The sequence below is a fragment of the Sorex araneus genome, chromosome 1, assembly GCF_027595985.1.
Source record: "Sorex araneus isolate mSorAra2 chromosome 1, mSorAra2.pri, whole genome shotgun sequence".
Classification (NCBI taxonomy): domain Eukaryota; kingdom Metazoa; phylum Chordata; class Mammalia; order Eulipotyphla; family Soricidae; genus Sorex; species Sorex araneus.
Window position 1 is genome coordinate 288,360,172 of NC_073302.1, and position 23,210 is coordinate 288,383,381.

The 23,210-nt window shown below is 55.5% G+C and overlaps 1 protein-coding gene across 5 annotated transcripts in view; it reads right to left on the reverse strand.

Annotated features, from left to right (window-relative positions):
* Nucleotides 1–23,210, reverse strand: part of DZIP1 (DAZ interacting zinc finger protein 1) — a 65,062-nt gene that overhangs the window by 18,866 nt on the left and 22,986 nt on the right. For 4 of the 5 annotated variants that reach the window (XM_055131645.1, XM_055131650.1, XM_055131628.1 and 1 more), the window contains 6 exons: nt 21,486–21,623; nt 20,704–20,766; nt 13,877–14,089; nt 12,898–12,946; nt 10,427–10,483; nt 5,935–5,991 (listed from right to left, as the gene is read on the reverse strand). In XM_055131645.1, coding sequence (XP_054987620.1) covers nt 5,935–5,991; nt 10,427–10,483; nt 12,898–12,946; nt 13,877–14,089; nt 20,704–20,766; nt 21,486–21,623 — 577 coding nt within the window. The remainder of the gene's footprint in view (nt 1–5,934; nt 5,992–10,426; nt 10,484–12,897; nt 12,947–13,876; nt 14,090–20,703; nt 20,767–21,485; nt 21,624–23,210) is intronic. The other variant, XM_055131657.1, reaches the window with a different exon arrangement.

Here is a 23,210-nt window from a genome sequence, read left to right on the forward strand (position 1 = left end):
CTTCCTTTCCCGACCCCCAGGGCCCTCGTGGACAAGGCCAGGCCTGGGCAGAAGGTCACAGAGGCAGCCGAGAGCGGAAGAATGAAATGCAGATGCCTTGAGGGGCGGCATGAAGACTGAGCCGGGTGCCCCGCCCACAAATGGAGGTGACCTCTCCCTCCCCCATGGACCCCAGAGGGCTGACAAGTGTCCATCAGGTGACTGGGTGCAGATGGAGGTGCCCGAGTGAGGGGCTGGAGCAATAGTCCAGTGAGCAGGGGCGCTTACCCCACACGCAGCCAACCCGGGTTCGAGCCTCAGGATCTCAAAGGGTTCCCTGAGCCTGCCAGGAGTGATCCCTGAGCACAGAGCCAGGAGTGAGCCCCGAGCACCGCCAGGTACAGACCAGAAACACAACAAAAAAAAACATGTGAAAAGAGACAAAAAGCTCAGTGAAGGGCTGAGAGATGGCTCAAAAGTCTGGAGCGTAGGGCTGGAGTGACAGCACAGCGGGGAGGGCATTTGCCTTGCACGCGGCTGACCCGGGTTCAAATCCTAGCATTCCGTATGGTCCCCTGAGCACTGCCAGGAGTAATTCCTGAGTGCATGAGCCAGGAGTAACCCCTGTGCATCACCGGTGTGACCCCCCAAAAAAAAAGTCTGGAGCGTGGTGCTGGAGCACAGCGGAGAGGGCACTTGCCTGGCACGCAGCCGACCCAGGTTCGATTCCCGGCATCCCATAGGGCCCCCTGAGCACTGCCAGGAGTGATTCCTGAGTGCAGAGCTCAGGAGTAACCGCTGAGCACCGCTGGGTGCTGGCCCCTCCCCTAGTGAAATATAAATGTCTGGAGTATGCATGAGGGAGCACCGGGTGCTACTCCCAGAGCAAGTGGCTCCAACTGCTCAAAGGCGAGACTGTCCTGGGCTAGACGCTGCATGGAAGGCAGCTCGTCTCTCATGGAAGGGGACTTTCTGGACAGCTGTGGGCACGGAAAGACACGCATGCACACCTGCATCTGGCATAGACACTCACTGATGCCTACAGTGGGGCTGTCCCCCCAGAGAGCACGTCTCACACGGGCCACCCGGGACGAATGCAGAGGGCGCTGCCCGGACATGACCTCAGGGAACCCAGAAGCGGGAACCCACATGAGCTCCTCGATGCAAAGAAAAAACCCCTGACCGGTACTGCCAAAGGTGCAACTCAGCATCAAGATAATGAATGTATTGGGGCTGGAGCGATAGCACAGCGGGGAGGGCATTTGCCTTGCACACTGCTGACCTGGGTTCTATTCCCAGCATCCTATATGGTCCCCTGAGCACTACCAGGAGTGATTCCTGAGTGCATGAGCCAGGAGTAACCCCTGTGCATCTCCGGGTGTGACCCAAAAATAAAAAAAAAAGATTATGAACTTATTTATTATAAACTTGATTTTGTTTTGTTTTGTTTGGGGGCCACGCCCAGGATGCTCAGAAGTGACTCCTGGCTCTGCACTCAGGGATCACTCCTGCCAGTGCTAGGGAACTATATGGGATGCCAGGGATCGAACTGGGGTCTGCTGCATGCAAGATAAGGGCCCTCCCTGCTATGCTATCTCTCAACTCCATTTGTTTTTATTTTACTTATTTAATTAATCTTTTTTAAAAGAATCACCGTGAGATACAGTTACAGACTTACAAATGCTTGTGATTAGGTTTCAGTCATACAATGATCGAGTACCCCTCCCTCTACCGGTGCCCATTCTCCACCACCCATGGTTCCAGTCTCCCTCCTGCCACCCCCGCCCTCCGCCTCTGTGGCAGTCCAGGAAGATCTGTCCACAGCTGGGAAGCCGGCCTCACATGCTGCGGGGAAAGGCAGCTGGGGTAGAGAAGGGACCACTGAGTAAATGATGGTTGGAGGGATGGCTCGGGACGGGAGATGCTGCTGAAAGTAGACTATGGGCCAAACACGACGGCCGCTTAGTACCTGTATTGCAAACCAGAACACCCCAAGGGAGAGAGAGAGTAAAAGGTCTCCAACTCCATGTGATTTTTTTTATGGGGCTAGAGGGGCACATCTGGCTGTGTGCAGGTCTTACACTGTGCTTAGGGATCACTTCTGATGGGGCGTGGGGTGCTGGGGACTGAACAAGGGTTGAGTGGGTGCAGAGAGAGCGCCCTCCCCACTGCACTCTCTCTCTGGCCCTCAAGCAAGTTTGTTTTGTTTGGGTTTTCCCAAGCACCAAGGGGTTTTTTTTTTTTTTTTTGCTTTTTGGGTCACACCTGGCGATGCCCAGGGGTTACTCCTGGCTCTGCACTCAGGAATTACTCCTGGTGGTGCTCAGGGAACCATATGGGATGCTGGGAATCGAACCTGGGTTGGCCGCGTGCAGGGCAAACGCCCTACCCGCTGTGCTATCGCTCCAGCCCCCCAAGCACCAAGTTTTTAAAGTTAGACCAACGAACGACTTCAGGAGGCTAAACGGGAGGAGGTCGGTCCTATAAAAAGGACTGTAACTCATTTCTATTTCTTCGAGAATTTCTATTTCTTCGAGATTTTGTTTTTTTAAGAAAGAATAATTTCAATGTCTTAAAGGTCACCCGGATTATATTTTACTGTTTGCTTTGGGAATGACTATAAGCTCGGAGCTGCACAAATAATTGGAATCATCACATGACTGTTTAGTGTCGTGATACGAAGGATGATACTGTTTTGGCCTATTCCTCTGGGGTCAGGAAACAGTGTCAGAACGTTGACATTTCCTGTGGTGGAGCTGAGGACTGGAAAATGGGGTGCTGGGAGTGAGAAGGTAGTTTCCCGAATCCCAGTCCTTACAGTGACGACTGAGGGATAGAGCGGACCAGGACCTCAGCCTCCAAACAAGCAGGGCTGGGGGGTGCAGGGGAAGGGGACAGAAGTGACAAAGAGCTGCCTTCCTCATGCTTGAGAAATCACGTGTCCATCCCCCAAAGGCTGCCCAGTTCCTGTCCCGGGCTGAGGTCTCCAGGCTGAGAGCTGGAGGAAGGGAAGCTTGAGTTCCCCCGCTTAAAATCTGTCAGAGGGGGCTGGAGTGATAGCACAGCGGGGAGGGCGTTTGCCTTGCATGCAGCCAACCCAGGTTTGATTCCCAGGGTCCCATAGAGTCGAGCACTGCCAGGAGTAATTCCTGAGTGCACGAGCCAGGAGTAGCCCCTGTGTATCGCCGGGTGTGACCCAAAAAGCAAAAAAAAAGAAAAAGAAAAAGAAAAAATAACCTGTCAAAAGCTTTCGGGGAGGGGGGGGGAATCTGCACGGGAGTGACCTCCGGAAGAAAAACACCCTGATCCCAACCCCGTCATTTCCCCCACGTGCTCACCTGCAGGACTGTCTCCCGCCCACCCAGGAAGAAATTATTTGGCTGACGCCCACTCCCTGGGTCCTCTTCCAACTGGGCGCTGCCTCTTGCACCCTGCCCGTCCTCCTCGTGCCCCTTGACTGGTCGTTCCTGCCCTCTCTCAACTGGCCTGTGTCTAGTTCAGCGGCAGGAGGCCCTGGGTTTGATACACACACACACACACACACACACACACACACACACACACACACACACACACACACACACACAGCCCAAAACAAAACCAATCAAGCCCCAGCCCTTGGCCATGCAGCCACACTCCCTCCTCTCGGCAGTGGCTGGCTTTGCCTTCTGGAACCCTCAGGAGGCCACCCCCCCGCCCCGCCCCCCCAGTACGTGAGCGCGTCAGTCAGTCACCAGCGCTGTCTTTCTGCCGGTCCTGCCGGCTTTACTCCCTCTGGTCCCATCACTGCGGTCCTGAGTCTGGGGTGAGAAATCTCGCCGGGTCTGTCACCCCAGGACCCCCCAGCTCCCGCTTTTCTGAAGAACCCGGGTCAGGCTAAGCTCCTGTCCCCTCCTCCAGGCCCCTCCTCGGGTGTCCGATGGCCAAACAGCTTTGGGGGGTTGGAGGGGGACACAAACATCCTCACTCGACCTCCTTTCCCTCCAACCTCTCCCCCAGACACCTCGCTGGCACCATCCCTCCCCGTCCACCCCTGCCTGCAGACTGCTTCTGCTTCCATCAGGCCCTCGGGAGTGGAGAGCACGGCCTGGGCCTCCTCCCTGGGGCGTGACCGTGACCCCGGGCGGCCTGGACCTCGGGCCTTCCTCACAGGCCTACCTCAGCTCTGCGGAGACCCCCGAGAGTTACCGACCCTCCGGCCGCCTCCTCCTTCTTTCTCTTTTGGGTGATGCCGGGAGACAGTTGCCCCACCAGCCCGCCACACGGCCCAGCCCAGCCTCGGAGCCTGGTACCCGGGACCCCAAGCGGAAGGGGTGAGTAATGAGAGCGTGTTTCATGGGAGAGGAGGCCCGTGAAGCTTCAAGGTGGGATGGGAGGAGAGATAGGGAGGTAATTGGGATAATTCGTCTTACGCAACGTGGGACTAACCCTCCCCGGCCCCCTGCCCCCACCTGCCCCCGACACGGGCGGCTGGGGACGCTGCCTCGGGTGGCGTGGGGGAGGGGGGGTCAGTGGGTTGGTCCAGACTCCTCTCTGCTTTGCCCAATGAGATACTCCCAAACCAGCTTTGATGGCGGTCCAAGGAAGGGGCCCCTTGCCAGTTCTTGGCTGGCATTTAAAGGTAGCATTTCCATCCCAGCAGATGCCAGCGAGGAGGCATGGCCGGTCCATTCGGCCCAGAGCCCACAGGGCAGGATCCACTTGGAACAAAGGCTTTAGACGCCCACCCCTCCCCCTCCACCCCTGTCTCTACCCTGGAGTGAAGCCCAGGAACATGCCAACTGTGTGTGTGTGTCCTTTCCCGGGCACCCAACACGGAAAGCCAAGCCGCCGTGGGCGTGGCCGGACGCTGTAGGTACTAGAGGGCTGACCGAAACAAGGGAGAAAGCGAGAACAGGAAAATGCAGGGCAAGGAAAACAGACGCGTCCAGCCACGCCTCACACAAAGTCAGTCCCCTCGGGAGAAGGGAAGGGAGAGCTCAGGAGTCATCTACAAGAGTAGCAGGAATAGAGAACAGTTATCGCAGGCGGTTTTCCTGTGCACTCGCTATGAAGGAAGGTGGACGGGGGCCCAACACGCGTCTCTGTTCCTGGCTGCAAGCACGGGGAACTCCTGCGCGCCACGGAGACTGGAAATGAGGAGCGGCAGAGGGCAGAGGCTATGCACCTGAGGTGAATGCAAGCTCAAGGGGACGGGTCAGCTTAGGATGCTTTGGGGAGCGGGGGAAAGAAGGGGCATTAAACACCCCACGAGCCGGTCAGTCAACAAGAAGGATCATTTGCAAAAGGCCGTCCTAGATGGACCACCTGACTGACCAAGACAGAAAGGACGGCCTGAAGAAGGCAGAGGCGAAGGCAAACGAGAAGGCACGGAGCAAGCAGGTGGGGGACGGAGTCCTCACTTGATTCCAGAAGCAGTTTAGGGGAGACGGTTTGGGAACCGCCGGGTGGCTCATGAGCAGCCTTCATGAGCTTTACTGACCCAACAAACCACAGGCAAACGTTTCCTTCAACACACGGCAGCCACCCTCCTGATAACCAAGGCGGCCTCTTGGGCCCGAGCCCCCAGGACAGAATCCTGGGGCGCTCTCTTGCCTCTCTGGGCTTCCCTCCTCTCTCACCCTTGGTTTCCATCACGTGCCTTTGCTCGGGCATCTCAGCCAATGGCTGTCACTGTTTGTGTTTTTTAAAAGGACGACTGGCTGCCACCGAGAAAGTTATCAAAACAAGCACACATGCCCCGTGGCAGGTGCCGGTCGGCTGGGCTGGGAGAAAGCCACGCTTCTGCCCATCTAAAAGCCCGCCCCTCCTCTGGTTCTGCCCACGAGCTTTGCAGACACCCGAGCGGACCCTGTTCTGCCCAGTGACCACTGCCCGCCGCCCAGAAACACTTTCAGTTAATAAGTCATCTACCGCAGGCCGCGCAGGAGCCGCGGGACTGTCCTCCAAACTCACCATGTGCCACGGTCAGACTTGGCTTCACGTCCACAGTCTGTGGGACCGGGGCGGGCACTGAAACAGCAGAGAGAGAGAGAGAGAGAAAATGAGAAATAGAGAAACAAAGGCAGCGCCAGGACAGGCTCATAAAGCAGCCAGAAGAAGGCAGGCCTAGGTTTTGGTTCCGGAATTCTTGGAACTGAGCACAGAGACCTGGAATTGAGTCATGATTTCCCCGAAGTGAGAGAGCCATGGTAAGGCCAACTAAGGGTGACCAATCAGATGCAGGTAGGGAAGCCCCCTGCTATAGAACCCTTATATAATGCTTTTGCAACTCTTATGTGACTGAAACTTAACCAATCAGCCAAGTACAAGTAGCGGAAAGCCCCTCAGACTGCAGCCAAAAGGGTGGTCTGTGGAAAGTCCCTGTTATATAAAGTTATGGTGTAAAAACCCCTCGCTTTGGAGACTCGGGGCTGCTGGTTCAGAGAAGGCTGCCACTGTGTCGGTGAGCCGGACGAAGGCCCTTGCTCGAGCTAGCCAATAAAGACCCTTTGCATATTGCATCGCAACTTGTCTCCGTGTGATTCCTCTGGGGACATCTTGGCCCGATTTAACAAAAAAGCTCACATCCCCTCTCAACAAATGCCCACTGCTCTTCCACCAGGGTCACTCTCCTGGAGCAAGAGAAGAGCGGTTCCAAGTGGACAAAGGGCTGGAGCCCTGGGCTCCAATCCCCGGCCCTTCTGGGCCTCGCCAGGATTGACCCATGCCAGTGCAGAGCTGGGAGTGGCACCGAACACCGGGATGAAACACAGAAACGGCGTCTCAGCAGCTTGCCCAGCCCATGTGGCTGCGCTGACACGGCCCTTTGGGGGATGGACAGCTCGGTGGGCTCGAGTGGAATCACCCCGCTGTGCCGCCAAGCTCACGCTCGTGATGCTGGAGCGAGTCAAAGGCTCCGGTAGGAACATTTCCCTTCGAAACTCGCCTGCCTGGGCTGGAGCGATAGCACAGCGGGGAGGATGTTTGCCTTGCACCCAGCCGACCTGGGTTCAATTCCCAGCATCCCATAGGGTCCCCCAAGCACCTCCAGGAGTGATTCCTGAGTGCATGAGCCAGGAGTAACCCCTGAGCATCACTGGGTGTGACCCAAAAAGCAAAAAAACAAAAACCAAAAAACAACTCGCCTGCCTGTGGTGGTGTTGCCAGCGGCCCCCCTTAGCTGTCACTCCTCGTGCCATCCCCATCCCTAGCCCCTGGCACCCTCTCATCTGCTTTTTCTCTCCCCGGATCTGCCTGCTCTGGGGCAGTCACGGACGGAGCCACACGATGCACGGTCCCATTGTCAGCGGCTCCCCACACCTCTCGCTGTGTTTCCCAAGCTCCCCCAGGGCCTGCATGAGTCAGCGTCCCTGTGGGTTCCGCAGGCCCGGGAACAAGGCCCAGTGTGGCGGGATCTCACATTTTCTCTCTCCAGTCATTTGTGGATGGGCGGTCGGGCGGACGCCTCCTGGCAACACGCTGGGCTTCCGGCTTTTCTGAGCAAGGCGGCCGTGACTACTCTCCGACAGTAAGGCGATCACCAGAAAAACTCAAATGAAAAGATCCAGGATCCAGGACCAGGAGGCGGCTCAGATTCCGCCCTCAGCACGAGACGAGAGCACAGCCAGGGGAGAAGGAAGAGGCACATGTCCTCTGGGGTTTTTTGGGTTTTTTTTGGTTTTTTGGGTCACACCTGGCAATGCACAGAGGTTACTCCTGGCTTTGCACTCAGGAATCACTCCTGGAGGTGCTCGAGGGAGACCATATGGGATGCTGGGAATCGGACCCGAGTCGGCCGCGTGCAAGACAAACGCCCTACCCGCTGTGCTATCACAGTTCTCTGCCCCACACGTTCTCTGATCCAGAACATTCCGTTCCACAGGCCTGCCTTCCCTCCTCATCTGTTCCTGTCTGCTCCATGTGCCAATTTACTTAATGACTCTCTAGTTGATTAAGCTAGACCCTTAATTCCTCTTTTTTTTTTTTTTTTGGCGGGGGGGAGAAATTGGGTCTATACTCAGTAGTACATGGGGGTGCTATTCCCAGCACTAAAACCAGGGCCAGCTACATGCAAGGCAAGCACCCTAGCTTCCGACTATCTCTCTGACCCCCAGATCCTTAATTCTTATCCTACTCTGAGAAAAACTGGTAACAACGGCCACCAGCCCCAGCTGCCAGCATAGACACGCCACAGGCTCTCATCATACACCTTGGCCACAGGTCAAAGTTGGACTCCTAACTCCGGATATTACCAGCAGTTCTGGACCACTGGCCCGCTCACATCGAATCCACTCACATCTTGCCTAGCCCACATCAAGACTTGACAAGCTCTAGGGGAGCTGGAGCGACAGCACATCGGGTAGGGCGTTTGCCTTGCACGCGGCCAACCCGGGTTCAACCCCCAGCATGTTCCATAGGGTCCTCCGAGCATTGCCAGGAGTAATTCCTGAGTGCAGAGCCAGGAGTCATCCTGGTGCATCACTGGGTGTGACCCAAAAAGCCAAAAATAGTAAAAAAAAAAAAAAAAAGACTTGACAAACTCTAACCTGGGGCCTCCTAGTCTCACCACACGTTTCTGTAAGTAAAGGTTTATTGGGGGGTGGGTGATTTCGGGAGGGAGGGCGTCACACCAGTGATGCTCAGGGGTTACTCCTGGCTCTGCACTCAGGGATTACTCCTGGAAGTGCCCAGGGGACATATGGGTGCCGGGGATTGAACCCAGGTCAGCCACGTGCAAGGCAAACGCCCTCCCTGCTGTCCTCTCCCTGGTCCCGAGGTGGAGTTTTATGGGAACACTCCAAAATCACGTCAAGCATCCCGAAAACATACAGAATAGGAATGCCGCGTCTTTGAGCCTTTGCGTCCTCCGCTGGGGTGTGTTTCTCTTTGCTTTTCCTCCTCTCAGAAGGACGCCCAGACCCGACTCGGCCCTGGCCCCGCGCTGGGCCACACAACCCCAGCCTCCCCGCTCTGCTCCTCCGCATCGGGACCTCTGGCAGCAATGGCTCGAGGCTGGAGAGGCGGCTGAGGAGTCAGACAGGGGACACCGGGAGCAGGTTCCAGCCAATGGGGCTACAACGATCCCCAACAGGACCCTCCCACTGCCACCCCGTCCTGGCCCCGAGCACGGCGTCAACACTGAGGGCTGTGACTTCTGCCCAGGCTGCCTCTGGGATTCAGAGCCCCCTGGGGCCACCAGGCTTCTCTGGGTGCAGCACAGCCCAGGACATGTGGGCACCATGCCATGTGCAAGCACCATGTTCCTGGGTAGAACCCCCAAGCAGGCACTGCAACTGAAGGCGTGTAGCCCTCGGTCACTGCAAAGACATCAGCGGAGGGAAGGAGGAGGGGCGGGGAGCCGAGAGCAGGAAAGCAGCACGCCCGGGCCGAAAGAGAGGGGAGGGCATCTCCACGGATGGACGCTGAGTCCTGAGAGGTCTGGGAGGCAGATGGGGAGCCGGTAACGCCAACGCCCGGCCCCCCCTTCCCCCCACTCCCCCGCCGAGCTCGGCTGCGAGCCTCACATGATGCAGTGCCTCAGGAAGCCCCAAGGCAGTCAGCTGGAGCCAAGCCAGAGAATTTTTAATCATCCCTGACTAGGCTGCAAAAAGAACAGGCCTGTGTAGCCCAAACCACCCCCGAAACACCTGGGTGTTTACATCTTGGGTTTTATTTATTTTGTGTGTGTGGTTATTTTCTTTAATTTTTTTTAAAAAAATTTTTAATGAATCACCATGATGTGCAGTTACAGGGTTTGCTATTCGGGCCCCATCCAGCAGTGCTCCGGGGGCCACTCCTGGCTCTATGCTCAGCGGTCTTCCCTGGCCCTGGGCTCCGTGGTGGTCAAGACTGAACCGGGGTTGGCCGTGGGCCAAGGTAAGTGCTTTCACCCACGTCCTGGCTAGCTCTCCGCCCCCGTGATCTCGGGTCCCGGTACCCACGTGGAAGCTGGGAGTTGAAGTGGATCATTTTGTGTCCCCCGACACGCTTGTCAAAGCTTTTGAAAACTAACACGCAGGCGGGGACGGACAGTACAGTGGGTAGGGTACTTGCATGGCATGGGGCCGACCCGGGTTCAATTCTCAGCGTCCTCTAAGGTTGCCCAGCACTGCCAGGGGTGATTCCTGAGCACAGACCCAGGAGTAAGCCCTGAGTACCGCTGGCTATACCCCTCCCCCGCCCCCAAGAAAACCCACAAAAATAAAATAGAAATGACACAGAGGACTTATATATCAGTTGACTAGCACCTAAAAAGAAGTCTCGAGGCCCCCCAAGACTGCTCTAGAAACTAATGAGGTCAGGGCTCATTCCCCTGTTGGCACCCCAGGGTTCACCTGCACCTGAGGCTGAACTGCAGCCTCTCGGCTCTCTCTGCTTTGAAGAAGCCCGTGTTCTCTCTGGACCGTGTAACTCTCTCCTATTTTCTCAAATAAAACAATTTTACTCCCCAAAGCAAGGAACTTACTGGGTATAGTCGGGGCAGTTAGCTTCGGTTCAAAGGGCTGCCAGTTTGAAGAAGTCCCTAAAACGGCAACAACAACAAATCAATCGCAAACATCTCAGACACGCGTTCTATCCTGTCACCTTCTCCAGCTAGAAAATAAGAAACAAGATTTGCCGACCCAGAGCAGCTCCCCCAACAGAGATGCTTCCCATGGGTCCTTCCAGAAGTTTCCACTAAGCACTTTCACAGGCTCCCCGCCTTCCTCCCTAAACTCCACTGCCACAGGGAAAGTTCTAGGGCACCATGGCCATTCCCGGGAAAGAGTCCCCCTCGCTCCCATCGTCCCAGAGACAGGGAGGAAGCCCGGCTCCCTGCCCCAGAGCTACGTCCGGGTGGCAGTAATGAAGTATACAAAGATTCCTAGACTGGCTGAGGTGGAGGGGAGGGAGGGAGGGAGGGATGGAGGGAGGGAGGAAGGGAGGGAGGGAGGAAGGAAAAGAAAGAGGGAGAGAAGGCAGAAGGGTGGGAGGGAAGGAAAGAAGGAAGGAGGGAAGGAAGGAAGGAAGGGATGGGGAAGAAGAGAGGAGGGAGAAAGGAAGGGAGGGAGGAAGGGAGGAAGAGAGGGACGAAGGAAGGGAGGGAGGAAGGGAGGGAGGAAGAGAGGGAGGAAGGGAGGAAGGAAGGGAGGGAGGAAGGAAGGAAAGACGAGAGGGAGGGAGGTGGGGAGGGAGGGAGAGAAAGGAGGGAGGGGGATAGAAGGGAGGGAAGAAAGAAGAGAGAGGGAAGAAAGAAGGGGGGAGGAGGAAGGAAGGAAGGAAGGAAGGAAGGAAGGAAGGAAGGAAGGAAGGAAGGAAGGAAGGAAGGAAGGAAGGAAGGAAGGGAGAAAGGAAGGAAGGAAGGAAGGAAGGAAGGAAGGAAGGGAGAAAGGAAGGAAGGAAGGAAGGAAGGAAGGAAGGAAGGAAGGAAGGAAGGAAGGAAGGAAGGAAGGAAGGAAGGGAGAAAGGAAGGGAGAAAGGAAAGGAGGAAGGAAGGAAGGAAGGAAGGAAGGAAGGAAGGAAGGAAGGAAGGAAGGAAGGAAGGAAGGAAGGAAGGAAGGAAGGGAGAAAGGAAGGGAGGAAGGAAGGAAGGAAGGAAGGAAGGAAGGAAGGAAGGAAGGAAGGAAGGAAGGAAGGAAGGAAGGGAGAAAGGAAGGAAGGAAGGAAGGAAGGAAGGAAGGAAGGAAGGAAGGAAGGAAGGAAGGAAGGAAGGAAGGGAGAAAGGAAGGGAGAAAGGAAGGAAGGAAGGAAGGAAGGAAGGAAGGAAGGAAGGAAGGAAGGAAGGAAGGAAGGAAGGAAGGAAGGGAGAAAGGAAGGGAGAAAGGAAGGAAGGGAGAAAGGAAGGGAGAAAGGAAGGGAGGAAGGAAGGAAGGAAGGAAGGAAGGAAGGAAGGAAGGAAGGAAGGAAGGAAGGAAGGAAGGAAGGAAGGGAGAAAGGAAGGAAGGAAGGAAGGCAGGAAGGAAGGAAGGACAAACAGACGTCTCAGCTTCACAGCTGCTCCCCCCGCCCTTCCAGGTCAGTTCCTGAAAGAGACAGAGATGGGGTGGACGCCGGGGGCTGCAGCTGGGGGCCCTGGCAGCTCCACGGGGTTCAGGAGCTCCCGTCCACCCCAAACACACACCGAGAAGGAGGCAGTGGGGGCTGGAGCGATAGCACAGCGGGTAGGGCGTTTGCCTTGTACATGGCCGACCCGGGTTCGATTCCCAGCATTCCATAAGGTCCCTCGAGCACTGTCAGGAGTAATTCCTGAGTGCAGAGCCAGGAGTAATCCCTAAGCATCGCCGGGTGTGACCCAAAAAGAAAAAAAAAAAAAGAATAAAGAAAAAGAAGGCAGCGGCTCTCTGTGGGTCTCAGGATGAAGCAGAGGTGACCGTCATGGTCAGACCCGGGGCTGGGCACCCACCTTGCACATGGACCACAGGGAGTGTCCCCAGCACCCCACATGGCCCCTGGGCCCCCAGGAGTGGGCCTGAGCACAGAGCCAGGAACAGCCCTGCGCACAGCGAGGCACTGGCCCCCGAAAGGAGGAACACCAGTGCTTGTTTGTATGCGGGAGGAGATGCACCGGGCAGTGCTCAGGGGCTACTCCCAGCTCAGTGCTCAGAGGTCCATCCTGGTGGTGCTCAGGGGAACCATGCGGTTTCCGTGACAGCTTGGACAGATGGACTTTGCCCCTGACCTCCCACTGGATCCTGGTGACCGGCCTGAGGTCCATTTCCACCCTAGAGCTGAGGAAATGGGGCACAGAGCCACAGCGATGGGAGATGAACCCCGAGCTTTCGGGCCTCACCCCAACTTCCAACCAGACAGGGCAGGTCTGAGGGGCTGGGAGAGGAACAGCAAAGACCCTTCCTGGGGGCTGTGGCTGCGTAACTCTTGGCATTCCTGGTGGGAGCTGGCCCGGCCACCCTGCGGGTCACAAGGCCCGCCCCTGGACCCTGGGCCCTCGTACCTTACCTTTGAATTCAGTGCCACTGCTGAACGGCTTACTGGAGAACTCTTTAATCTGCAGAGAAAAGATGGGGTCAGTCCGGGGACAGTGACCCCGAAGCAGACACCGAGAAAGGGCACGCTCTGTGGTTTGGAAGGCCTGTCTTCCCTAGGCCCTCCAGAGACGCCTGGGCTCCCACGATCGGGGGCCGAGGGATCTGGAACGTTGCATTTGCATCTGGCTAGGCCTCAAAGTGATTATCCAAAGAAATTCTTACCTAGCTCCAAATTCATTTTGAATATTCAGCTACTAAATCAGCTTATGCTATAGAATCTTTTGCTTGCTTGTCTGTTTTGGAGCGACCTGGCAAACGACACCTGGCAGTGACCTGGCTCTGTGCTCAGGGATCACTCCTGGCGGTGCTCGTGAGGCCATATGGGGTGGCAGGCCCTGTTCTACAGTATCTTAACATGCTTTTAAAATCGTTTATTTTGACCAGAGCAATAGTACACCAGGGAAGGCTTTTGCCTTGCATGCAGCTGATGTGAGTTCTATCCCGACATCCCATAGGGTCCCCCGAGCATCGCCAGGAGCAAGTCCTGAGAGCAGAGCCAGAAGTAACCCCTGTGCATCATTGGGTGTGACCCCCTAAACCAAAAGAGTAATAATTATTGGATCCAACAAAATGAATCGAGTCAACTAAGCATAATGCATAAAATGAAGGCGATGGAATGTTATCAGTCACCATCTTTATTTCATTTGATTTACAAATGCCCTACACAACCAAACAGAGGGCTGGAGAGTTAGTACAGTGGGGGAGGGCGCTTGCCTTGCATGAGGCCAACCCGGGTTCGATTCCCAGCATCCCCTGTGGTCCCCCGAGCACTGCCAGGAGTAATTCCTGAGTGCAGAGCCGGGAGTAAGTCCTGAGCACCGCCAGATGTGGCCCCGCCTCCCCCAAAATATAAACAAAAAAATAATTAATTAATTAACTTGTTAACTCACAAAACCAGACAGGCCTTCGGGGGCCGTGGGTGGCGCCGGGAAAGAGGCCGGGGCCGCGGGCGCAGCCGGTACCTGGTGCCGCTGGGACACGATGAGCTCGTTCTGCTCCTGCAGCCGCTGCCCCAGCTCCTCGATCCGCTTCTTATAGAAAACGTTGCTGGCATTGAGGTTGTCGATCATGGAGGTTCGCAGCTTCTCTATGTGAGACAGGAGCTGGCGAGAGTCGGAGAAGGCCTGTGTCCGCCCGGTGCTCAGAACCGACTTCCTCCCGCTGACAACCCGCCACGGCACCCCAGGAACCCAGGACTGCCAGGGACCCGCATAGCACCGACACCGAAAACCGTGCATGACCCTTAGCAGGCCATGTGCAGTGACACGTGCAGTGACATGTGCAGTGACATGTGCAGTGACACAGGCATGAGTCATGACGCAGGATGCAGGCCTCACCCCAGGTCTGCCCCATCTCTGCCCTTCACATCCTCCTGAGTAACTTTCATATGGCCCAGTCGGTAGCCCCATCTCTGGCCTTTGGCACGTGTCCACCACGCAACCACTGTCGACAAGGGCTAGGAGGCGGCAGGGAGAGACGCAGAGGCCAGAGAGTTCCAAGGATCATCTTTACAGACTCCACAGCAGGGAAGATCAAAGACTGGACCAAGAGAAGTCAAGCACCGGTCTTCAAAGTGCCCACGGACTAATGACTGGGTAAAGAAACTAAGGTAGAGGCTCACCATGGAGTGCTACTGGGCTAGAAGAGGGAACCATGCAGTCTCCCTAAGGATGGACACAAATCACGGCTTGCTCAGAAGGTGGGCAAGAATCCAGAGCCCAGACAGCACCAAAGCCAGAAGGAGAGGGAGAAAGAGGGACGCGTACTTGGCTGCAGGGAATTCAAAATGGTAGCAGCGGACTGGAAGACACAGTTTCTTGTAGAATTAAGTAGACTCTCAATAGAGGTCCCAAATTGTACTTCCTGGTGTTTACCCAGAGGAGCTGAAAACTTATGTCCACCAAAAAAATCATAAGCAAGGATCAGAAAAAGAGTGCCATGGGTGAGATGCTTGCCTTGCACACGGCCAACCTAGATTCAATTCCTGGCATATGGTCCCCTGAGCCTACCAGTAGTGATCTCTGAGTGCAGAGCCAGGAATAATCCCTGAGCACTGCCCCCCAGTCCAATCCCCATCCCCAGCCAAACACACACACACACACACACACACACACACACACACACACACACACACACACACACACACACACCCTCTGTCCATGAATGCTTAGAACAGCTTAATTCATAACTGCCCAAGCTTGGAAGCCACCAACAGGTCCTTCTATAAGTGAGTGGACAGGCTGACCTCAGTGCATGGAGGCAGTGACCTACAACTAAGTGCTTCAAAGAAATGAGTCTGAGCCACGAGAAACTTGGGGGAGTCTTAAATGCATGCTGCTGGGTGAACGGTGCCAACCTGGGAAGCCTGGATCCTACAGGATTCCGACTATATGACATTCTGAAAGAATGGTGGAACAGTTGAAAACAACAACAACAAAAATGAGGGTCTGGAGTGATAGTACAGCGGATAGGGCATAGGATATTTGCCTTGCACACGGCTGACCCAGGTTCGATCCCTGGCATTCCATATAGTGCCCCAAGCACCACCAGGAGTGCAGAGCCAGGAGTGACCCCTGAGCATCGCTGGGTGTGGCCCAAAAAGTAAAAAAAAAAAAAAGAAAATGAAAGGAGGAGAGGGAGGAATGAATAGACAGGTCAAAGAGGGTGTGGAAAATAAATGCAAGATCCTGAAAAAAAAAAAAGGGCAAATACCATCATGTACCATTCAAGTCCACAGAAAACCCACAGGACTCCAGAGGCTGCTGACATAAACGTTTACTGGCTGCAGTAACTGCACCGGGTTGGAGAATGTGGAGAGTCGGAGCCAAGGGTGCTTATGAATTCTCTGAACTCTCTGTCCGGCTGTGCGGTGACCCTAAAAGGCCTCTAAAAATAGCCGGTGTCCACGAAAACAACCAGGAACAATAAGAAGCCAGCGAGTCCCAGCAACAGATGGCAGCGCTGAGAGTCACGGCGTGCGGGTCACCGCGGGCTGGGCCATGTCAGAGCCAGGACCAAGGACCTTTCCCAGGCGAGCGGCTGCCAAGACTCGGCCCCAGGAGGATGCAGTCAGGAGACGACCCGACCATGTCGCCACGCGGAGGGGGAGGAACAGAAGGAAAAGCCGAGGACAGAGGCCCCGGGGTTCTGGGTGGCGGCTCTGGGTCAAGAATGATGGGACCCCGAGAAGAAATGGGGCCTAGGGGGAAAAATATTAAGGGGTGGTAGTACCATTTGGGTCTGTGAATTGATTTTATTTTTTTTTTGGCTTTTTGAGTCACACCCAGCGATGCTCGGGGGTCACTCCTGGCTCTTCACTCAGGAATTACTTGATCGAACCCGGGTCAGGCATGTGCAAGGCAAATGACCTCCCTGCTGTGCTATCGCTCCAGCCCCTGGGTCTGTGAATTGAGAAGGGAGCAAGGCACAGGCAAGAGTCAAGAACGGCGAAGCGTCTACACACAGGAGGGCCGGGCGCGAAAGCACAAGCACGGTGGCCCTTGAACCCGAGCCTCACAACCCCCTATCATGTCCAGGGCTCCGGGCTCTTCTCCCTGGGTCTCCCTTGCCCCCAGCCCCTCCTCCCTTTCCCAGGGTGGTCATCCCACAATCCCGTGCAGGTCAAAGGGCACGCCCCCCTGCTCTCTGCAACTCCCTTTGAACTCTGACCACTGTTATTTAAAAAACAAAGGCTGCCAAGAATGTAGGTAAAGCAATAAAACGTTGGCAAGTGCAACTTCCCTTCCACAGAGAAACACAATACGTGCATTGTGGGAAGAGCAGGCGCCAACCATGTGGAATAATGAATAGTTAGGGCTCGGGCGCAGATTACCCAACTTGGTTGAATTCGCCCCTCTGTTAGGGCTTCAGGGAGAGGGAGGAAGGAGCGACGGGCAGCTCCTGGCCAGCGAGACCAGCAGACAGGGGAGCAGCATAGCCTAGCGGCAGGCCACGTCCCGTGCGGGCGGCATGGCGAGCACCCCCTCCCCTCCGCCCACCACGCTCCAAAGCACCATCCGTGGGGCCTTCCCTCGCCCTTCCAGGAGCCACATGTCAAACTCACTCCAGGAATTTCACCGCAGCTACAAAGTCACTGGAGTCCTCCGAAATGACCCCGGCCAGCAGAGGCTTTGGGGGAGCAAAGATTAAAAAGAGTGTCCCTCGGGCCGGACAGACAGTACAGGGCTGGCAACGCGTGTCTGACACGCTGCTGACCACAGCTCAGTCAGTCCCCAGCTCCATGAGTGATCCCTGAGTGCAAAGCCAGGAGTAAGGCCTGAGCACAGCTGGGTGTGGCCCCCAAACCAAGAAATTTAAAATAATAAGAACAATTTTCCCATAGTATTCCGGGAGACAGAGAGCTGAGGCATCAGGGACACACGACTTGCATGCATGAGGATCCCAGTTTGATCACCAACCAGCATCTCATATAAGCACCCCCAACTATTGTATTGCCCGGGGGGTGGGCAACATCTCCAGCCACTGCCCTGGGGGGAGGGACTAGCATCTCCGGTCATTGCCCACATGACTGGGCTAGAGCACTGAGCCACACAGCCTGATTGCTTGTGGTCGTCTCTGAGCAGAGTTTGGGAGGTTCCCATCCCAGCGAAACCATTTTGACAGCATCATCTCTGATTAATAAGGGACCCTGAGCGCTGTCTCTAAAGACCAACGCTATAGAGAGGCACTGACAGATCACGAGAGATGGTCCAGGAGGTAAAGGTGCGCCCCGGCAGGTGGCTGAGCCGCCGCTTCTAATCCCCAGCACTGCGGCTTGGTGCCTTGAGCAGTACCCAGAGGAATCTCCGAGAACTCGAGCATTGGAACAGACTAAAAAAAAAAAAAAAAGTACGTGGGGCTGGAGCGATAATATAGAGGGGAGGGTGTTTGCCATGCACATGGCCAACCCAGGTTCGGGCCCCGGCATCCCATAGGGTCCTCGAGCACCGCCAGGGGTGATTCCTGAGTGCAGAGCCAAGAGTAACCCCTGTGCATCGCCGGTGTGACCCAAAAAGCAAAAAAAAAAAAAAAAAAGAATGTGCCCATGAACATCAGCTGCCCTGGGTGGCCGCTGCACATGTGTGTCCTGTGGTGGACACGTGGCCTGGACACAGACACGGGTTCTGGTTCCCAGGCAGCTTTTCCAAACCTGCCTGCCAGGAAGGCCCAAACTGCAAACCAAAGCTGGAGAGATGCCCCATGGCCTAGGCCAAGCCTGGCACATTGACCCGCCGAATGGGGTCCCTGGGCACAGAGCCAAGAGTAAGCCCTGAGCACTGCTGGGAATCACGAAAAAAGGAAAAACATTGGGGCTGGAGCGACAGCACAGCAGGTAGGGTGTTTGCCTTGCACGCGGCTGACCCGGGTTCAATTCCCAGATTCCCATATGGGGAGCACCGCCAGGAGTAATTCCTGAGTGCAGAGCCAGGAGTAACCCCTGTGCCTCGCCGGGTGTGACCCCCCCCCAAAAAAAAGCAAAGCAAATGAACAAAAAAAGAAAAACATGAGCTTTTCCACTGCTGCATGAGCATGATCTCAGAGGCCGACTAAACTACTTTGGGCACCAGCAGCTCGCAGAAATGTCTCTAGACTGTGAACTGAGCCACTGCCCCATGAGGCGCCAGGGGGGAAGGGTTTTTCTCTCTTGGCTTTTCCATCTTATGAGCACCACAATGGGACGTAAAAGCTTGCAGTGATGCAATTTTTGGCAGAAATTTCCCTGGATTTTGTTACTAAAATACAGAAATCCAAAAGTGTGTGGCTGCTGTTGCGGCCGCGTGACCTCATATCTCTTAATTGTCAGCAATGTAAAATATTATCAAATGGTTCCTTTTCAACAAGTCTGACTTTGGGGGGGAAACTCCAAACAATAATAGTGAGTTTTTGGTTGAAATATTGAAGGTAATCAAAGTAAAGGGAAATCTATCAGCTACACAGGTGGAAATGGGGTGGGGTTGGGGGGAGATATACTGGGGCTCCTGGTGGTGGAAAATGTGCACTGGTGACGGGATGGGTGTTGAGCATTGTATAACGGAGACTTAAGACTGAAAGCTCTGTAACTTTCCACATGGTGACTCAATAAAAAAATTAAAAAATAAAGAAAAACATGAAAAAAACAATGAAAGTCCCAACAATCCTCTTGGTGGCCCCCTGGAGAATCCCACATTCTTTCCCATCATCTCCAGGCACTTGCTGGAGTTTGGGGACACAGCTCAGGCCTAAACAGACAGAGACCACCACCATCCCTACAGCCCGGGTGCGAGCGGTCTGGGTGGACGGACAGACTACCGGCAGGAATAACAAGTAAGCGCGTGCGGTCTTCACAAGAGTGATCCGAGCCGCCCTGTGCTATTCACTGATTTTGTGGTGCTGGGGATCGAACCCGAGATGGCAGACAAGTGCTTCATTACTACGGCAGGTCCCAGACTCAGAGCCACCCTGTGGGGTGAGGGGAAATATGCAGAGGTGGCGGGGGAGGGGGGGGGGACCAGTGCCTCAGGTGGGGTGGCCACAGGTAGGTGGCTAGGTGGCTTCAGGTAGGGTTGCCTCGGGTGGGGTGGCCTCAGGCAGTGTGGCCCTTGGGTGGTGTGGCCTCAGGTGTCATGGCCTCACATGATGTAGCCTCAGGTGGGGTGACCTTGGGCGGGGTGGCCTCGGGTGGCGTGGCCTCGGGTGGGGTGGCCTTGGGCAGCGTGGGAAAGACAGCAGCAGAGGCCACGCGGGTCTGGGGGCTGAGCTGAAGCAGACTCCTTAGGTCTACACCCCAGAGTCTACACCCAACGGCCCCTCGTTCTTGGTGTTTTGACCCGAATGTTCATGGGTCGGGGTTTAGCGGGGCCTCGGAGGGGTTCACCAAGGGGACCTTAAAAATGTCATGATTTTGGGGCTGGAGGAATAGCACAGCGGGTAGGGCGTTTGCCTTGCATGTGGTCGACCCGGGTTCGAATCCCAGCATCCCACATGGTCCCTTGAGCACCGCCAGGGGTGATTCCTGAGTGCAGAGCCAGGAGTAACCCCTGTGCATTGCCAGGTGTGACCCAAAAAGCAAAAAAAAAAAAAAAAAGTCATGATTTTGACAACTCTTTCACGTAACCCGTGGATTTTCTTTTTGGCTCTCCTTGTTTTGGGGGGTCTCCCACATGGTGCTCAGGACACCCCCCAGAGATTCTCTGCCACCAGGCGGGCAGTGCAATGTGAAGGCCCGAGGGCACCGTCGGGGTGCAGGGATGACCCAGCCCACACCGGCTGGTGCCTGCAGCTTTCAGGGGTCTCTGGCGCTGTACTCAGGGATGCCCCGGGGGGTCTGCACGGTGCCAGGGACCACCCCCCTGGGGCTGGTCACATGCGGGGTGGACACCTTAACCCCTGAGGTCTCTCTCCCAGCCCTGAGGAATATTTTGAAATATCAGAGACGGTTCAAGGTACATCAGATGAGAGGTACGTAAAGTTACAGACATCAAAGGTAATATTAGGGCCCATCCGCTGATGTTTCAGTTCCTGCACTTCAGAGAAATGTGGCATCCACTGCATAGACAAAAGCGGGCCAGAAGAAACACTGTAACAAAGCAGCAAGGGAGAATCAGCGGCCACACTGCACTGGCAGCTCATTGTTTGTGCTGTCACTGCGTCTCCACAAACCTCACTACATATTCAAGTCCTGAAATACGAAAGGATTAGCCAGGGACCAGCGCTGGGGCCAGAGGCTGCCGAAGCTTACCCGGCTCTTCTCCTTCTTGTGTTCTTGATGGAGAGCTTGAACCCGGGCAGTCCACTTGCTTTCCTGGGAAACAGCAGCGTTCCGTCATTGGTGGGCAACCGTGCCCAGGACATCTGCTCAGCACGGGGACTAACTTCCCTTCCAGCGGGGCCCAGGAGACCCACTACCTATGTGATGAAACTGTAACTGACGGTTTCTAGTAAGATGGCAAAGTGCTCCCAGAAGCGAGAGGAATCAGCTCCTGAGTACCGCTGGGTGACCCAAAACCCAAAAGGAGAGGGAGGGAGGGAGGGAGGAAGGGAGGGAAGAAGGGAGGGAGGGAGGGAGGGAGGGAAGGAGGGAGCAAAGGAAAGGAGGAAAAGAGAAAGGGAGGGAAGGAGGGAAGGAGAGAGGAAGGGAGGGGAGGGAAGAAATGAAGGAAGCCAGGAAGGAAGAAGGGCGGGAGAAAGAGAGGGAGGGAGAAAGAAAAAGAGGGAGGGAGGGAGGGAGGGAGGGAGAAAAGGGAGGAAGAGAAGGAAGGGAAGAGGGAAGGAAGAAGGGAATTAAGGAAAGAGGTTCGGAAGGGAGGGAAGAGGAAGGAAGGAAAAAGGAAAGGAAGGAGGAAAGGTAGGAGGGAGGAATGGAAGAAAGGAAGGAAGGAGGGAAGGACGAAGGGGAAGGAGGAAGGGGAGGAAGGAGGGATGGGAGGAAGGAGGGAGGGAAGGAGGGCGGGCAGGCAGGCAGGTGGCAGGCACCGTCCTGTGCCCCTTGCATGGCCCCTGTGCCGGCCCGTCGTGTGTCACCTGGCTGTCCAGCAGCTGCATGACGTTCTGGAAGTCCTGGGGGTGCTGGGGCCGCTCCTCTTTAAAGTCGTGCGCATCTTTCAACGTGCCTATGTTGGACTTGATCTGCATATTGGACTTCTGGATTTCGGACAATTGCTGCAAAATCAAACACACAGGCCCAGATGTGTGTAAAAGACAACGCAGTTCGTTGTTGTTGCTATTGTTTTGTTTTTATCTTTTTGGGTCACACCTGGTGATGCTCAGGGGTTCCTCCTGGCTCTGCACTCAGGATTTACTCCTGGCAGTGCTCGGGACCATAGGGGATGCCAGGGAATGAACTCGGGTCACCGTGTGCAAGGCAAACGCCCTCCCTGCTGTACTATTGCTCCGGCCCCGACAATGCAGTTTTGCGGAGTGAAAGCAAACATAAAAGACAGGGCAGGTAGCGCCGTTTTCTTTATTCGGGGGTGCTCAGCAGCGATCCACAGCAGTGCCCCGGCGGCCTCCCGTGGGCCCCGGGGGATTTGAACCAGGGTTCTAGTCTCCACAGCCACACGCAAGGTGAGCATCATCCAGCCACCATCACCTGAGAATTCATCCCTGACAGGAACATTTGGTCTGGGGGCCAGAGTGGGCACTGCCCAGGGGCTACTCGGGCTCCACGCGGGCGTCCAGCCTAGGCCTCCTGCAGAGAAGCAGGCGCTCCGGCGGCTGAGATCTCTCAGGCCCTGGTAACAAATGTTCCCCTTTGCTCACATGTTCGTCCCAAAGTTAGGAGCAATAAAATTCCGAAGGAAGGCGGGGACTGGAGCGATTGTACAGTGGGTAGGGCGCTGGCCTTGTACGCAGCCAACCCGGGTTCGATCCCCGGCATCCCACATGGTCCCTTGAGCACCGCCAAGAGTGATTCCTGAGTGCAGAGCCAGGAGTAGTAACCCGTGAGCACTGCCAGTCTGCCCACCCCCCTCTCCCCCCAAATTCTCAGAAAAGCAAGACAGGCAGTAGATTCACTGCAGAAACACGCAGAGGGGAAGAGCAGAGGCCTCGGGCTTCGTGCCAGAGGGCAAATGAGGCATCCTCACAGAGAAGCTCAGTGTGGGGAGGGAAATTTCCTTGGAGAAACCTAGAGACTCCCTCAGTCAAGCTACGCAGATGGGGTTCCACGACGGAAGCTACACTTTCCTCCTGGGCCCGTTCTCCCCTAAACCCCCAAACCTGGCCTAATCATAAAAAGTATCAAGGAGGTTCGAGAGAAGGGCATCCTATAATATACCAGACAACTCCCACCATCACCACCCCCCACCGCCCCACCTCTCAGAGCTGTCTAGGTCATGAAAGACCAGACTGAGAAAACCCTCACAGACAAGCAACTGGAGCAACAGTACATGTTTATATGCACAAACAAGCCAGGTTCGATCCCTGCCATCCCACAGGATCCGCCAAGCAGCACCAGGAGTGATCCCTGAGTGCAGAGCCAGGAGTAAGCCCTGAGCATCACCGGGGGTGGTCCCCAAACCAAAAATACACAAACCCCAAAGTCTCACAAAGAGAGCCTGAGGAGACACAGTGAGTGAATACTGTGGTGTCCTGGGTAGGACCCTAAAAGGGAAGAACACTAAAGAAATGGAGCTAAAAGGCAAAGTTTTTCACAGCAATGTATCAGTGACCTGGCTTGTTGGAGGTGGCAAAGGCACCATCCTGATTTAGGATAGCAAAGTATACAGCAAAGGAGGGGGATCGTTA